Raw genomic sequence first — 17,714 nt, forward strand, 5'->3', positions numbered from 1 at the left:
TCTCTGCTTTGTTTCTAAAGGACATAACAGTAACCAGTGACCTTTGTGGTAGATCTTTGCTTTTAATGACTTTTAATATTTTGTGCCAATCCCTACTGGCCTGCAGAATTTCTGTAGAGAAATCAGCTGACAGTCTGATGGAAGGTTCCTTGTAGGTAACTAACTGCTTTTCTCTTGTTATTTTTAAGATTCTCTCTTTGTCTTTAACCTTTGGCATTTTAATTGTGATGTATCTTGCTGTAAGCCTCTTTGAGTTCATCTTGTTTTGGACTCCGTGCTTCCTGGACTTATATGTCTATATCCTTGGCCAGATTAGGAAGTTTTCATTATTTCTTAAAACTAGGTTTTTAATCCTTTGCTCTTCCTCTGGTACCCCAGATATGCAAATGTTATTTTTGATGTTATTCCTTAAACTATCCTCATTTTTCAGAAATTCTTTCTTTTCCCTATTCAAATTGGGTGTTTCCCACTACTTTGTCTTTCAGATTACTAATTCAGTCCTCTGTGTTTTGAATTCTGTATCCGATAGATTGCTTGTTTTCATTTTGTTTAGTTTTTTTTCTGGAGTTTTCTCCTTTCTTTTATTGGGGCATGTTTCTTTGTCCCCTCATTTTGGTTGCTGATCTATGTTTGCTTCTATGTGTTAGGTATATCTGCTATTTCTCCCAGTCTTGGTAGAGGGGCCTTGTAATAGTAAGTATCTTGTGAGGGCTAGTGGCACAGTCTCCCTGGTCATCTGAGTCCGAGGCTCCAGGGCTGTCCCTGGATACATTGTCTGTACCCTCCTGTGTAGTTGAGCCTTGACGACCACTGGCACCTCAGTGGTGGGACTGGCCCCGAGGCTGGCTGGCTGTCCATGACTACAGCAGACAAGCTGTTGTGTGGGGCCAACCACAGCAGAGTCACTGCAGCAGGGCTCTGTAGCCAGCTGCATCTACCCTTCAGAACAGTCATTTGCGGGCTGGTTGACTGATGCTCTGATAATGGTCTAAGGCTGGCCAGGGATATGCTGTTTCTGGAGCTTCTTAGGAGGGGCTCCCATGCAGGCCAAAATTAAATGCCACTTGGCCTGGCTTGGGGCTACTTGGTGGAAGCTACAAAATCATTGGTCATTGGTTGCCACTTGTGCTGGGCTTGTGACCATCTAGTTAAGCTTATGTTCTAAGCCAACACTGACCAAAGTTTATGTCAGACTTGGGCCCAGTGATGGGAATTAATGCAAGTTGAGATCTACCATCACTGTGCCAGCATGCCAAAGCCTGCTGCTGCTCGATAGGGGTTTGTGTACCTTCTGAGAGATTTTAGGAAAGTCCACAGTGTGAGTCAAGCAGGCCACTGTGTGGAAGGCCCACCGGAAGCACCTGGGCTGCACACAGGGTTGAGCAGGTGGGGTCTCAGGGCGTTACCAGGGGGTGGCAGTGGTGTTAGCCAAGGACACGGAAAGCTCAGACTTAGTGCCACTTGTGCCTGCTGGCTGAGTGGGGGCAGCACTTAAAAAGCAACTGTGCTGCTGCCACTGCCACCCTGGGGGGCTGCCCTGCCCCTCCCGCCCAGCACTTGGTCCGAAGCTGGTCAGTCAGTTCCCCCCGGGCCCGGGCACCTTTTAAGCGGCTGCCCTTGTACTGGAGCCCAGAACAAATGAGTGAGTGAGCGAGGCCGTGCACAGGTCTCACAAGAGGAACACCTGAGGCTCCACAGTCCTCTGTTCCACTCAGAAACGTCCCCACCGTGCGTCACAGCCTATCTTACAGGGCTCCTAAATCCCGCACCGGTGTCCTTTTGTGATGTGAAGCCCATTCCTCCTGCCAAAGTCCTTGCCTCACTTCGGGGCCAGCCACAAGAACATCTGCCCCCTGATGGGAGTTTCTTCAGTCACCTGACCTCACCCAAACTCAGGCGGGTCCCAGGTACAAAGTAGGACCATCAGGGGTGGAAACAGAACATGCTTGGCCACCAGGAGCGCCAAGAGGAAAAGAGGCACTTACTTGACCCCGTAGGCAAATATGGTGAGGCCGATGAGCACCCCTGTGCTGCCGTCCAGGTACCAGACGGCCGAGTTGTGCTTGAATACCTCTGCACTCAGAAGAATAGAGAAGCCCATCACGCCTCCCACAAGGGAGTTGAACCCTGGGAAAGAAGCAAAGAGAGGTTCACGGCAGTGCCAAACAAATTTTCTTAGCCACCGAGAAACTACCCAAAGGCCAGGCTTGCCTCCACGTGCCAAATGTGTGCTGCCAGAATATTGCCCTAAAGCCCTCTCACCAGTGACAGCCACCAACTTACCTCCATGCCTTGTCAGGTAAGTTCAAATGTCACCAGAGACCTTGCTAGATAGAGCCGTCTGCGACCCCATCAGTCCCCATCCCCTGCCAGGCACTGTGCCACTTGACATAGTCTGTCTGGTCACTGTCAGTCTCCCTCCCACACACCGAATGTCCAGAGCCCAGCAAGGTCAGGACAGAGCCTGGCACACAAAGACATTCAGATACTCGGGGTGTCAAGTCTGTTGAGTGTCTTCTTGGGCCCAGTGCCCAGCTGGGATCTTCTCAATCCTACAAAGTCTGATTATTATCCCATTTTACCGATGAGAGAATTACAGTTAAGCAGTGTAGGGTTAAATGAACTGAGCAATACTGTACAGATGGAGAGGAGCAGGAGCTAGGCTTCCACCTGGACCTACCTCCTTCCCCTCACAGTCTCTCTAAGTCACCTCTAGGAAGAGAAGTGCAAAGTCAAGAATTAGGTACATGGTTGCAGAAATGTCAATCAAAACCTAACTGGAACTGACAGACACCGATCGTCTCTTTTCCCATGTCACACCTAGTTGGTCCCCACAACTTACATATCACACTTCCATTTTCTCTGTGAGTTTTCAAAGGCTACACAGGAAGGGAATGGCTTAGGGGCTCGTGCGGTCTTCTGTGGTACAAGCCACAGGCTCCTTTGCCTGCCTCGGCGTGATGGTGGCCGGAGAAGCTCTAGGTCCACGCTGCCCTGGAGTCCCCTGGCAGCTGGTCCGCGCAGGGTCAGTAACCTCTGACCACGGGCCCTATTTCATTCCTAGGGAAACTCCACCTGTGCAAGTATGAAGCTTTTGCTGGATGCAAAACTGCAGGTTCAAGCAAGGAAAACTAAGACCTAACAACCTCATATGTGTTCACTGAGAACTGGACACCTAGGGGAAAGGTTCTAAAGAGAGAGCAGAGAGAGAGCAGAGCGAGAGAGAGAGAGCGGGAGTAGAAAGGATTGGAGCAAAGCCCGGTAAGAGCCCTTCTCAGGATCCAAGACAGGGACTTCACCAGGCTGCCCCTGCAACGGGAGCAGGATGAGCCTGACTGGGCCCTGTCCCGACATCTCCTTGGCTGTTGTAACCTTCTTCCCTCGGATATCTGTCACCTCCTTCCTCCAGTTCTCAGCTGGGGACTCGGCCTCGTACTCCTTAGAGCACACAGGTCTGGGCAAGAATACCTCATCTTCCCACACCAAGTCCGCCACGCAACGCGACAGCTGTCACCAGCCTCAGAGGCTTCTCTAGGGACTGCTGTTCCTATGTAATGCAAACTCCTTCATACCTGTTCACCAAAGGACTTTTTTCTTGAAATTCTTCTCCCTCTTCTGGAACATTCCCACTGGGATAAATCTTAGCTTCCCATCATCCACCTCAAACTCCCTCCAACCCTGCGCCACCCACTCACTAGCGGCCTTCACGGAACTTGGGAGACTTGTCTACCCAACCGCACCTCCATTCTCTCTTCACCTCACCTCACTTGGGTTGTCTCCCCACCAAGTCCTCCCGGGGTCAGCAGGGCCTCGCTCCGTGCTGCCAGTCGCCAGGTACTTCGTTGTCCTCAGCTTAGGCGCCCTCTCCTAGGGACACATTCCTCAGCCTCGCGGCCCTGCTGGGCTTCTCTCCCCAGTCCAGCACGTCCTCCTTGGCTCTTTGCTGGACCCCCTATTCCCCATCTGAGCACCCAGCCCCTCCCCTGAACTCTCCCTCAGGGGACCTTCTCCCCCAGGCTGTCATTTCCAACCCCATGTCAGCGTTGCCCGACTTCCTCTCTTGGCCCAACCTTTCCCCTCAGCTGTAGACTCACTCACATAAGCATCTCAAACTGAATGTGTTCAAAGCAAACACCTCAATTTCTGCTCCAAAACACCTCATCTTCTCTGTAAATGATGCCATCATCCCCCAGCTGCCAAGGCCCAACATCTAGGAGGAGGGGGAGCAGGGAAGGCAGTGAGGAGGCAGGGCTGCAGGCGTGCAGGAGGGCGCGTGGCCCCCTGCCTTCCCTGCTCCCCCTCCTGCGCCCCTCTCCCTTAGCCCAGTCCATTCCCCGCCCACGCCCTCCAGCGCCCCTCTCCCTTAGCCCACAGTCCATTCCCCGCCCACGCCCTCCTGCGCCCCTCTCCCTTAGCCCACAGTCCATTCCCCGCCCGCGCCCTCCAGCGCCCCTCTCCCTTAGCCCACAGTCCATTCCCCGCCCGCGCCCTCCAGCGCCCCTCTCCCTTAGCCCACAGTCCATTCCCCGCCCGCGCCCTCCAGCGCCCCTCTCCCTTAGCCCACAGTCCATTCCCCGCCCACACGCCCTCCAGCGCCCCTCTCCCTTAGCCCAGTCCATTCCCCGCCCACACGCCCTCCAGCGCCCCTCTCCCTTAGCCCACAGTCCATTCCCCGCCCACGCCCTCCAGCGCCCCTCTCCCTTAGCCCACAGTCCATTCCCCGCCCACGCCCTCCAGCGCCCCTCTCCCTTAGCCCACAGTCCATTCCCCGCCCACGCCCTCCAGCGCCCCTCTCCCTTAGCCCACAGTCCATTCCCCGCCCGCGCCCTCCAGCGCCCCTCTCCCTTAGCCCACAGTCCATTCCCCGCCCGCGCCCTCCAGCGCCCCTCTCCCTTAGCCCACAGTCCATTCCCCGCCCGCGCCCTCCAGCGCCCCCTCCCTTAGCCCACAGTCCATTCCCCGCCCACGCCCTCCTGCGCCCCCTCCCTTAGCCCAGTCCATTCCCCGCCCGCGCCCTCCAGCGCCCCTCTCCCTTAGCCCAGTCCATTCCCCGCCCACGCCCTCCTGCGCCCCCTCCCTTAGCCCAGTCCATTCCCCGCCCGCGCCCTCCTGCGCCCCCTCCCTTAGCCCACAGTCCATTCCCCGCCCACGCCCTCCTGCACGCCTGCAGCCCTGCCTCCTCACTGCCAGAATTCTCTGCTTCCCCTCCTGCGCACCTCTCCCTTAGCCCACAGTCCATTCCCCTCATAGCAGCCAAAGTGACCTCAGTAAATGACAGCCTCTGCCTGTCCTTTGAATCTTCCTGTTCTTTTTTTTCTTTAAGTTTCTGTGGCCCACATCTTTTTTCCAGAGGGCCTCACCACACCCAGCAGCATCAGCAAAAGCCATTACTCTATCACAGGTGACCTGGGCTGGAGAGGACTGCTCAGCCATTCTCAGACTTGGGGAGGTTTTGTTTGGGGGTGGCCAGAGGGAAGGGAGAGATAAGGAGGAGATGGTCGCTTTCCCAGGGCAGGCTGGAACCTCCACGCCCCTTTCCGTCTGTCTGTCTCTCTGCTATGGGCTCCCATTGGCCCGAGGAGCTCAGAAAGGCTGCAGAGAGAGCATACGTTCCCCAACATGTCCACTAGATGTCCACTCAGCTCCATTCAGTGGGCCACTTGCCGGCCCAGGACAGCCCAGCCTGTTTCTGCTGCAGGGGCTTGCCCCACTCATGCTCCCAACGGTTTGTGGTTGATTGGCTCACCGTCAGCTCAGCAGGCTCACCTTCTGGGAAGAGCCCCTGGCCCACTCAGCTCCGCTCGCCCCTGGTTGTGACAGTGCCTCTCATGATTTTGGCCTCTCCTCTGATAAGTCTGCAAGGGGGCACTGGGCTGAGCACACAGAGACGGGTCGACCTGTGTCTGCCTGGGCACCCTGCAGTGTTAGAGCCCCTCCAGCTGCGGCCACGCCCCACAAAGAGCCCTGAGCGCACTGCCCAGCCCACCAACCACCCGTCTCGCCCACGCAGTACACAAGGCCCTGCTGGGCACGCCACTCTGGGATGTCGTCCCCACCCCACTCAAGCGTTAAGCTTGTTCCTGCTTTCTCAGTTAAAACCAGAGCTGTTGTCAACAATAAACACCTACTTTAATAGGCCGTCGTGATCAGTGGCCCCACCAGTCCGGCCTTAAGGACTAGGTAGGAATCTGTATAATTAAGTACATCAATTTTATGCAAAAAAAAATCTGGTTAAAAGTTTTCATGTGCTTAAAACCATCATAGACTCTTGGTATCTGAGCCCCGTGAGGGAGCGAGAGCAGCGTCAGCCCAGGCCCCCCGACCCAGGTTTGCTGCTGTCCCTGCGGCCACACGGGAGCCGGACTCCCGGCCCCCAGTTCAGAACTTCCCAGGTGCCTTCGCAAACTTTCTCCCTTGACCTGTAGTATTAACTTGCCACACAAAGTCGTTTTTTCTTAAATAATACAAAGCTGGCTTCAGCCTAGTGCTGATAGTAACAATCGAATATTGACTAAATATCTAAAGGGACAAAATCTAATAGGTAAGATTTCCTGCGGCACCGAGGGGGAGTCCGGAACTTACCCACGCCCTGAGGCCCCCCTTCTCTGAAGACCTGCTTCTCCTAAGGACACTACCAGAGACAGAGAGGTCCGGTGGAGTTGGCCTGACCCACTCCACCCGCGGCGCCCGGAGCCGAGGGCGCCTGGCCTCTGCCTGTACAGGAGCTCTGTGCCACTCGCCTCCTGCTGGGGAAGCAAGGCCCCGACCACCAGAGGGCATTCTCAGGGTAGCGGCTGCACGGGACACTCTCCAGAGCCACCCCCAACACAACAGGCATGGCTCCCAAAGCCCGGCCTCTCCCACAATTCCCAAAGTGAGGGAGGACCTGGGAGGAGGAAACTACAGATGGTTCCCTCACTGCTCAACAATGAGGGAGTAAGCTGGACCCAGGAAATGCACTTCGCAGGAGGCTGCAATTACTGCTGCGTATTTTGCTGACACTCCCATGGAGCCAAGGATTGAAGAGCACACTCCCCCTCTTTCCCCGGCCCTTATAGGTAACAGGCTTGGGGGTGGGGGGCTGCCTTTGCCCCTTGCAGTAGAGCTGTCTGTCTTTCTCTCACTCTCTCACCAACCGCCATGGCCTATTCATCCCTGAGCCCTGTCCATTTTATATATATCGCCAACATGTCTTCAGACTCTACACTCCAGCCTCCAGCCTCCGCCTCACCCCGTCCAAGCTGCCGCTGTCACCCGCCCCCCTGCTCTCCAGACACCTCTCCCTGCCTCAGCCCTCACTTCCTCCATTCTCTTCTTCCACTCATGTCCAGAGGGCTGTTCGGGAATATTAATCACATCTCCTCCTCTGCTGAAATATTTAGCAAAACATACAGAATCCACTCCTGGCCTGAGGTCCTGCGTGCCCTGCCCTCACCCACCCCTCAGCTCCTCCCAGGACTCCCTATCTGAGGGCGCTCTCCCCTGCTTTCCCATTGGGGGAGGAATTTTTATTTAAACCATCTGCTTTGTAATGAGCCCTTGTGGGTTCAAGGGTGTGATGGAGATACTGCTTATATGTATAGATAGTTTTGTGTGTGAAAATAACCAAGTCGGAATTTATTTTGTTATGAAAAACATACTTATCCTTGGGGTCGTCTCTGCACCATATACAGTGTGTCCATAAAGTCATGGTGCACTTTTGACTGGTCACAGGAAAGCAACAAAAGACGATAGAAATGTGAAATCTGCACCAAGTAAAAGGAAAACCCTCCCAGTTTCATACCTAGTCAGTGCAGTTCCATGTGGGCTCCATTTGTTACCCTACACACATCCAAACAATAGTGAAGTTCTTGCCACACACAGGTAAGGACGTCTGGTGTAACAGAGTGAATAACGTCTGTGATTCTCTGTTTTAAGTGATTAATGTTGCACTTCGTTATAAACGCACCGATATTCACGTTGCATTTTGGTCATGGATTTGAATTTAGCGAGCCACAGAACACACTGAACTTTCCTCTGTACCATCCACATCTCTACTGGCATGGCCGTGGGCTGCTCCGCTGTATACATGGTGTTACGTCATCATCTGCACATGCGCACATGCTGCCACATCATCCTACAGAAACTGGGAGGGTTTTCCTTTTATTTGGTGATTTCACATTTCTATCGTCTTTTGTTGCTTTCCTGTGACCGGTCAAAAGTGCACCATGACTTTACGGACACACTGTACAATGGTGGCAGGTTAAAAGAACAGCTATGCCTAAACAGAAACTTGGTGTCCAGGACCTCTATAGAACATGCTGTAGAACCACCCATGGAGGCAGAGGGGCCACTGTCCCGAGGCCCCGCCCACGGTCATGAGGGGAGGATCTGTGCTGGGTCTGCTGGCAGGCTCTGGGGAGCAGTCTGTGTCCAACAGAGAAGGCCTACGGCTCGGAGCCAGGGGGCTTTGTGACCTCAGGGCCTGACTAGGCTGGAAGAGAAGCCATTCCTTAGTGCTCACCTTGGGGAGCCCAGACTACCGAGTGGGCCCACCAGCTGCCCCGAACTGCCTTCCCATCACTCATGTTCCAGGCAAGGAGACAGGAGGGGGAGGCTCAGTTCAGGCCTAAAGGGTCGGCAGAGCTTCGTCCCTTAGAGCAACTTAAAGGAATGTTGAGGTGGAGGAAAGCCACACCCAATACAGTGAATGCACGCAGCCTCAGCTGCCGGCACAAGCACACCTGTGTTGCTCAACCTTAGAAAAGAAGGACTCTGTGACCAGAGGAGCCTTTTCCCTTCCAGACTGGAAAACACCAGGCCACCAAAGTCATCAGGGAATGAATACCTCCTTCTCAATCCTGGGCCTGTCCCTGGGTGGAAAGAGCACCTTTCTATCAGGGTCAGATCGCTGCTAACGGCCTATAAATCTATGCTGTCTGCGTGGATGACAGAGACGTCAAAAGGCCCACCCAGGCTGTGGCCTCGGGCAGGCCTGCACTGTTCTCAGGCCGAGTCACAGGTTCTTCAGTTCTGGTCCCAGTAGAAATATCCCTTTAACCAGAGGGGTTTTATTTAAGCTGCAACCCCACTTTTGGGGACCAGGCATGACTCTTTATAGCACAAGGACAGACACCTGAAAGAGTGTGTCGGGAGCCGATCCACTAATGCTGGCTAACTAGGTCACAGCAGAAGAAGATCCACAACTGCTGGTTGACAAAGTCACAGCAAAAGAAGATAGAGTCACCGCAGTAAAGACCAACAGCTGCGGGTTGACAAAGTCACCGCAAGGAAAGGCATGATACTTCCCCCTTTAATCTTTTGAATTAATCTGGCCTTATATCCCCCCTTTTTCTGGGTGTGTGCTATTATTTGTGGCACAGGGATAATAGTACCGTACTTTCCCTGTAGATTTGTAGTAATTTCTTTGGAAATGAGACAGAGGGTGTGAGTTCCACAGAAAAGCCTGTAAGCCCCTTGAACTGGGCTCATAGACATAAGAGGCTGGCTATGATATCCCTCATAAAGGGTTAAGTTTGTAGGAGAATTCCTTCTTAATCATGTTAGAAAGAATAGATTGTGACTTGTGACTAGGTAGGAGGCAGTGGCTGTGTACAGAGCACCTCTCGGCCTTCACTTAATTCAACATTTTTCCTCCTAGCCTTTTCATGTAATAGAGTAAAGAAACATTCCTTTCTTCTTGCTTATTTGATCTGCAGATAGTGATACACTCTGAGAAGAATAGAGGTAGAACTTAACTAGTGTTTAAATATAATAAATAAGTAATATTTGACTAGACAATAGTATCTTAGGTAAGGTATAATAAAATGGCCCATTGTGTGGCCTAGGATGAAAGCGCAGTCAGCAAGAAAAGAGTGTTTTACTAAGAGAATTGTCTTTTGACTAAAGGCAATTGCTAGGCTTTCTCAATGAGATGTTCTCATAAGATTTACATACTTTCCAAAATTCTTTAATAATGAGAGAAATGTAGGGAAATCCATAGAAGTAATAACAATTAATGTCTTATGTTGCTACTAGGCTATCTTGCAAGTGCACTCTGTATATCTTTGGGTGAAAGCTATTCTTAATGTTCTGTCAATTTCTTTATAGGCAAGCCTTTTAGAATCTTGTGAGAAAAAGTAGGACACTGCTTAAACTCAAAGCCATTTATCTGAGCAAACGGTTGTCCATTGTTAGTCCTTAATAATCTCGTCTGCTAATCTCTCTCTGCCCCTTAACTCACAACAGCAGTAAAGTTAGTTAACTTTTAGTACTAATACCTTAAAAGCTTTTACCGATGTTGTTATCACTATTCAAGTTATTTTGTATTTTGAATGATTTGCTACCTGGTTTGTAATTTATAGATATAAATTAACTGTTATCCAGAAACATGTAAACATAGTGAAACAGAAGCAATGATTAACACCATGTAATTGTAACTCAGTGTGTGTGTATAAAAAGGGAGCTATACTAGCATTTGGGAGAGATGCCTGGCAGTAAATGCTAACTAGAGAATAAAGAGAAAGAAAAGAATTCGGCTCTCTCACTCGATTTCGCCGACGCCGTCTCTTCCTGTGGGACCCCTGGATTCCCCCCCCGGGGCTGGACCCCGGCATTTGGCGCCCGATACAGGGACCTACAGGTAATCCCCCCTCGTTGTCTCGGGACGGCTAGGACTCCACTCAGGGTGCTGCAGACCCCCCTGTAAGAAAGACAGGGTGAGGATAGGTGGAGAATTTCAGAACTTAAGATTTTGAGAAGTCATGGGCCATACTGAGTCTAAAGAAAGAAGACTCTTTATAAAAGTCATTAAGTATACACTTTCTAAAAAAGGAGTTAATGTTTCCACTAAACAAGTAGCTCGTTTTATGAAATTCGTACAAAAATGTTCTCCATGGTTTCCAGATGAGGGAACGCTTGATTTTGAGAAATGGGTTCAAGTTGGAGAAGATTTAAAACTTTATTATGAGGTACATGGACCAGAAAAGGTTCCAGTTGATACATTTGCTTTATGGAGCTTGATTAAAGATGCCTTAAATCCAGAACATGAGATGCATAAACTTTCTAAGGCAACTGCTCCTCCAAAAGAAGAGACTCCGTTAATTAGAAGTAAAAGGCAGTCTCAAGATACTACAAATCATGCTATGGCCTCTTTAAAATTAAGTAAACATCAGGATGATAGTGAAAATCATTTATCTCCAAAAGATGAGGCTGAATTAGAAAATGAGGCAGCTAAATATAATAGGGATAATGAGGATTGGAAGTCAAAAACAGTCTTGCCCATCTTATATCCCTCCAAGACTGACAAAAAGGATGAAAATAAGGCTATTAAAATGTCTTTGCCTCTACCAGTACAATCACCAGATGTTAATGAAAAGAAAAAATCATCAGGGTTAACAGGGTTGCAGAAGGCAATTCAAGCTTCTTGCGACCAAGGGGAAACTGATTTGGCATTATGTTTCCCTGTGGCTGTGGCTGGTGAATTTGATGAGGAGGATCCTACATGGGAGCCGCTTTCTTATAAATTATTGAAAGAGTTGAAAATGGCTTGCAGTCAATATGGACCCACCTCTCCGTATACTATGTCTTTGATAGAAACAGTTTCTCATAATTGGATGACTCCTTATGATTGGGAACAAGTGGCTAAAGCTTGTTTATCTGGAGGAAATTATCTCCTTTGGAGAGCTGAATATGAGGAGCAAGCTAAACAACAGGCAGTTAGGAATCGGAGGACACATAATCCTGTGATTAGAGAAATGATTACGGGAGAAGGAGAATTTGCTGATGTTAGTGAACAGTTAAAACTTTCTAAACCAGCTTTGATACAAGTGAATAATTGTGCTATATCAGCTTGGAGAAAGTTGCCAGCTTTGTCTGGTGGAGATGTTACTGTGGTAGGAGTAAAACAGAAAGGTGATGAACCTTATGAGGAGTTTGTTGCTCGGTTGATTCAAGCAGTAAGAAGAGTTATTTCAAATGAGGCGGCAGGAGATATTATAATTAAACAGTTGGCTTATGAAAATGCTAATTCCACTTGTCAGGCTATGTTGCGGTCAGTGAGGAGAGAAGGAACGATAGGAGATTTCATCAAAGCCTGTCAGGATGTAAATCCTGCTTTTGTTCAGGGAGTAACTATTGCTGCAGCTTTAAAAGGAGAAACGTATCCTCAATTTATTAAGACCATGTATCAAGGAAAAATGCCTTCTGTCAATGAAGCTTCCTCTAAGGGAAGTCTTACTTGCTTTACTTGTAATCAAACGGGCCACTTTAGCCGACAATGCCCTAACAAGAGTGGGCAAGCAGGCCCAGGAGTGCAAGGGACAGCTCCCATAATTAATAATACTAATAATAATGTCCCATTACCTAAGACTTTGTGCCCACGCTGTCAAAAAGGATTTCATTGGGCAAAGCAGTGCCGTTCTAAATTTCACAAAAACGGACAGCCATTAGGACCAAATTTAGGAATAGAATGGCAGCCCCCACATAATTTAAATCTGACAAGTAATCAAAGTAGCAATCAGGGAAACTGGCAAGGGGGCCAGCCTCAGGCCCCAATAACAATTGGGGCCAGCCTGAATCCATTTGTCAACTCCGGTCTGTCTCAGACCTCACCCGGGCCTCCCGCGTGGCAGGCGGGAGTTCTACCACTGAACCACCCATGCCTCCGTGCAAAATATGAGAAGCAAGCCTCTTGTGGGGGTTGAAATGGAGGGATTCCGGCTGCCGGTTGTAGCAGCTATTAGAATTTAAGAATGATTAGAAAACTGAGATGAGTTTTAAAATTGTGTTATTATCTGATTTTCTTTAGTAAATAGAAGGACTTAAGAGTTTGAAAAAATTACAGTTTTTTTTGTTCTCCTCTTTCTCTCAACTCATTTTATTTCTTTCCTGTTCTATGCCTGAAAAGAGGGCAAAGGGAACACCTGTTTGGATATGGCTAAACAGAATCTCATAAACGGCCGTTCTTGAAACTTTTCAAGAGAGAGTTCTGTTTAGTTTCTATTCAATATGTTCCAATCAAAATTGCCCTGTGTAAAAATCAAGCAGGCCATATTCTAATCTCTAAAATCCCGGGTTTCTCTCTAATTTGTCTGATTTGTCTACTTTGTCTGATTCTTGTTTGTGTTTGGTCTTTGTTTAATGTTGTCTAAATGTGATTTTTTAAGTTCTTGCATGCAAAAATTGAATATGCCGGCTCTAATATTATAAAAATATCATCCCTACAAATTTATAATTTTAATTGAAACAAGTAAAGCGCGCTCATTTAAATTTAAATAATATGAAATATGAATCCTAAAGACTTGTTGATTTTGACTAAACTGCTTCAAGCTTCAGGCTGCTTGCTGCCGCTGCAGAGCATGAAGCAGAGTAGATTTACCCAACAAAGGTGTAGGTTTTTTTTAATATAGAAAAATAATAAAAGTCACACTAGAATTTTCCAGCTTTAATGTGTTCTTTAAATTGCCTGCTAATTATTGGAGTAGTAATGTTTTTATAAATATAGGAAACTCGTATACTGGAACCCCTGCAAATCTTCTTAATCATGCTTTTTACTTTAAAAAAATTCTTTTGAATGCTAATATACAGAATTATTCAACACCTGAGACACTGGAATCTGGATCTGGATAAGCCTAAACCAATGGCAAAGTGGAAGGATTTATTGACAGGTCAATGGAAAGGTCCAGATGTAATTCTAACCCAGGGGAGAGGGTATGCTTGTATATTTCCACAGGACGCTGACTCGCCTCTCTGGATCCCAGACCGGTTGATTCGCCATGTCTCACCAGAGGCCTCTGCTGCCACTGCTGCCCCCTCCCAGCCAGAAGGAGACTCCTGTGCCACCTGTGTCACCAGTGACTTCCCAGCAAAGGCCATCAAGAAACTCTCCATATAATCCTGTTATTCTATATTTAGCATTTCCTGCTCTCATTATGTTTTAACAAACTGTCTATCTTATGACACCAAAGCTCAAGTTATGTTTATTTTGCGGCAGCCACCTTATGTGATGTTACCTGTTAGTCTGTCTCAGCCTTGGTATGATGACCCAGGGTTGCATGCACTACAGGCTGCTTCTGAAGCGCTTGCTCACCATCGAGGAAAGCGATTTGTTGCCGAATTGATTTTGGGAATTACTGCTCTTATTGCTATTATAGGATCTGTAGCTGCTTCCACCACTGCTTTAGCTCAATCAGTTCACACTGCAAATCATGTGGATAGTTTATCTCGTAATATATCTCTTGCATTAGCAGTACAGGAGACTATAGATAGGAAGTTAGAATTGAAAGTGAATGCTTTAGAAGAGGCTTTTATTCACATATGTAATGAGTTGTTAGCTATGAAAGCTAGAATGACTCTTAGATGCCATGCAGGATTCAGGTGGATATGTGTGACTCCTTTAGAATACAATCAGTCTATCATAGCATGGAATAATGTACAGAATCATTTGTTAGGTGTATGGAATAATAGTGATATTAGTTTAGATTTGAGGGAATTACATCAGCAGATACAAAACTTAGGACATTCAGGCTCTTTAGTCTCTGCCTCAGAAGTAGCTGATCAATTTGTTGAAAACATTAAAAGTATGTTTTCTATGCATGGCCTGACCTCTCTGGCTACTGATATAGGCATAATAATAGCTGTGGCAATTATCACTCTTCTTGTCCTTCCAGTCATGTTCCGACTTTTAAACAACAATCACAGGGAAATAGCGGTGAAAATACAAAAGCTTTATTTAAATAATAAAAAAGGGGGAGATGTCGGGAGCCGATCCACTAATGCTGGCTAACTAGGTCACAGCAGAAGAAGATCCACAACTGCTGGTTGACAAAGTCACAGCAAAAGAAGATAGAGTCACCGCAGTAAAGACCAACAGCTGCGGGTTGACAAAGTCACCGCAAGGAAAGGCATGATACTTCCCCCTTTAATCTTTTGAATTAATCTGGCCTTATATCCCCCCTTTTTCTGGGTGTGTGCTATTATTTGTGGCACAGGGATAATAGTACCGTACTTTCCCTGTAGATTTGTAGTAATTTCTTTGGAAATGAGACAGAGGGTGTGAGTTCCACAGAAAAGCCTGTAAGCCCCTTGAACTGGGCTCATAGACATAAGAGGCTGGCTATGATATCCCTCATAAAGGGTTAAGTTTGTAGGAGAATTCCTTCTTAATCATGTTAGAAAGAATAGATTGTGACTTGTGACTAGGTAAGAGGCAGTGGCTGTGTACAGAGCACCTCTCGGCCTTCACTTAATTCAACATTTTTCCTCCTAGCCTTTTCATGTAATAGAGTAAAGAAACATTCCTTTCTTCTTGCTTATTTGATCTGCAGATAGTGATACACTCTGAGAAGAATAGAGGTAGAACTTAACTAATGTTTAAATATAATAAATAAGTAATATTTGACTAGACAATAGTATCTTAGGTAAGGTATAATAAAATGGCCCATTGTGTGGCCTAGGATGAAAGCGCAGTCAGCAAGAAAAGAGTGTTTTACTAAGAGAATTGTCTTTTGACTAAAGGCAATTGCTAGGCTTTCTCAATGAGATGTTCTCATAAGATTTACATACTTTCCAAAATTCTTTAATAATGAGAGAAATGTAGGGAAATCCATAGAAGTAATAACAATTAATGTCTTATGTTGCTACTAGGCTATCTTGCAAGTGCACTCTGTATATCTTTGGGTGAAAGCTATTCTTAATGTTCTGTCAATTTCTTTATAGGCAAGCCTTTTAGAATCTTGTGAGAAAAAGTAGGACACTGCTTAAACTCAAAGCCATTTATCTGAGCAAACGGTTGTCCATTGTTAGTCCTTAATAATCTCGTCTGCTAATCTCTCTCTGCCCCTTAACTCACAACAGCAGTAAAGTTAGTTAACTTTTAGTACTAATACCTTAAAAGCTTTTACCGATGTTGTTATCACTATTCAAGTTATTTTGTATTTTGAATGATTTGCTACCTGGTTTGTAATTTATAGATATAAATTAACTGTTATCCAGAAACATGTAAACATAGTGAAACAGAAGCAATGATTAACACCATGTAATTGTAACTCAGTGTGTGTGTATAAAAAGGGAGCTATACTAGCATTTGGGAGAGATGCCTGGCAGTAAATGCTAACTAGAGAATAAAGAGAAAGAAAAGAATTCGGCTCTCTCACTCGATTTCGCCGACGCCGTCTCTTCCTGTGGGACCCCTGGATCCCCCCCGGGGCTGGACCCCGGCAAGAGTGTCTGCATTAGGAGCTGGTTTCTCAGCTAACATGGCTCCTTGCACACTGCTAGGCTCGAAAGAACTCTGTGAGCCCACTGGTTGGTGTTACTGCAGTCTTAGCTGTAACAGCAGCAAACCTAGGACCTGCTGTCAGCTGAGCCCTAACTTCGCCAGGCGACATCCGTGGTTCATCTGTGAGCCGGAGCCGGGCTGGACCATCAGGTACATAGAGGGGCCTCCCACTGCCGGAGGTCTCAATCTGAGCTGCCAATCCTTTTATTACTTTAATCAGATTTTACTATTTAAAAAGTTTTGGTTTCCTATGGGCACATGGCCTCCATAGCACAGGGAGAAAGGTGACATCTTGCAAGAACAGAAACAGACGGCAGGCCCTGCTGGTCAAAATGGCACGTGGGACAAGCTGGGCCCACCTCCCCTGGTGTGGAGCTGCGTCCTGGCCCCTCGGGTTGGCCCGGGAGGCAGTCTGAACCTCAGCATGCATCACACGAACCCAGTGCCGACGGCCTTCCTGTGTCCGCCTCAGACACCCAGAACCAGAACCCTCAGGGGCGAGGGCGGGAGACTGGGTTTCTCACAAACACCACAAGCATTCTGATGCTGCTAGTGTCTGGGCTCCCTGGTTTTGTTGGCAGCATGTCAGATCCTGTAAGTCCCAGCTTCTCCAGGCCTGTTCAAAGGATCCACACACACATGCACGTACGCGCACACACGCATGCACACGAGGCTCCTCCCAAGAGCAGCTGTGGTTGCAAAGCCGGAAATACCACTCTGACTTCCTGCCCACCTGCCCTACTATGCACAGACCCAGCTCCACACACAGCAGGGCATCAGCACAGGAGGAGTCAAGGTCGTACAGTGTCACCAGGCTGTCACTTGGGAGAGAAGGGCCCTGTGCCCTGCCACCCGCCCCTCCTCCACAGCAGAGCCAATGGCCTCCCACCTGTCTGCTTGTACTCATGATCTCACGGAGGAGAGAATCTTGAAGTGCAGGGTGGGGGAAGAGGGGGTGAGTGGTTCTTTTCTCAAAAAACAAATCCAATGGTTTCTGCTCTTTGTGCAGACACACATCAAGCCACAAGCTTTTACCCTTTGACATCTCACCCCAGGGCACAGGGGACTCCTGTCTCCACTCCTGACACCCAAGCAACTGCAAATGCTCAGGAATAGAGAATAAGAAAATGGCCTAGTGGTCATGTTTGTCAAGTACCAACTTGCAAACGTAAACGCCTTTTTCCTGCTTTCATACACCCTTCTCCATCAACCCAAAGGCCATGCAGGAAGCACCCCCTGACCCCTAGGGACACAGAGGGACCCTTCCACCTGGTCTGGGGTCTTAGCAGAGAACACGTGACTCACTTCCCCAGCAAAGCCTTAGTAATTGCAACCTGAAGTCCCAGGTGAGCATCTCACTAGCTAGAGGGGAAAATAAGCAGGTGGGATCCACAGAGAAAACTTAGAGACTGCAGAAGAGGCATTTACTTTTTATCTGGAGCAATGCTTATAAAAT

The 17,714-nt window shown here is 48.2% G+C and overlaps 1 protein-coding gene across 1 annotated transcript in view; it reads right to left on the reverse strand.

Moving 5' to 3' along the window:
* The window catches only part of TMEM163 (transmembrane protein 163), a 311,155-nt gene that overhangs the window by 7,991 nt on the left and 285,450 nt on the right, over positions 1 to 17,714 (reverse strand). The window contains exon 7 of the mRNA XM_066346321.1: positions 1,986 to 2,127. Coding sequence (XP_066202418.1) covers positions 1,986 to 2,127 — 142 coding nt within the window. The remainder of the gene's footprint in view (positions 1 to 1,985; positions 2,128 to 17,714) is intronic.

The sequence above is a fragment of the Saccopteryx leptura genome, chromosome 7 (genome assembly GCF_036850995.1).
Source record: "Saccopteryx leptura isolate mSacLep1 chromosome 7, mSacLep1_pri_phased_curated, whole genome shotgun sequence".
Taxonomy (NCBI): Eukaryota; Metazoa; Chordata; class Mammalia; order Chiroptera; family Emballonuridae; genus Saccopteryx; species Saccopteryx leptura.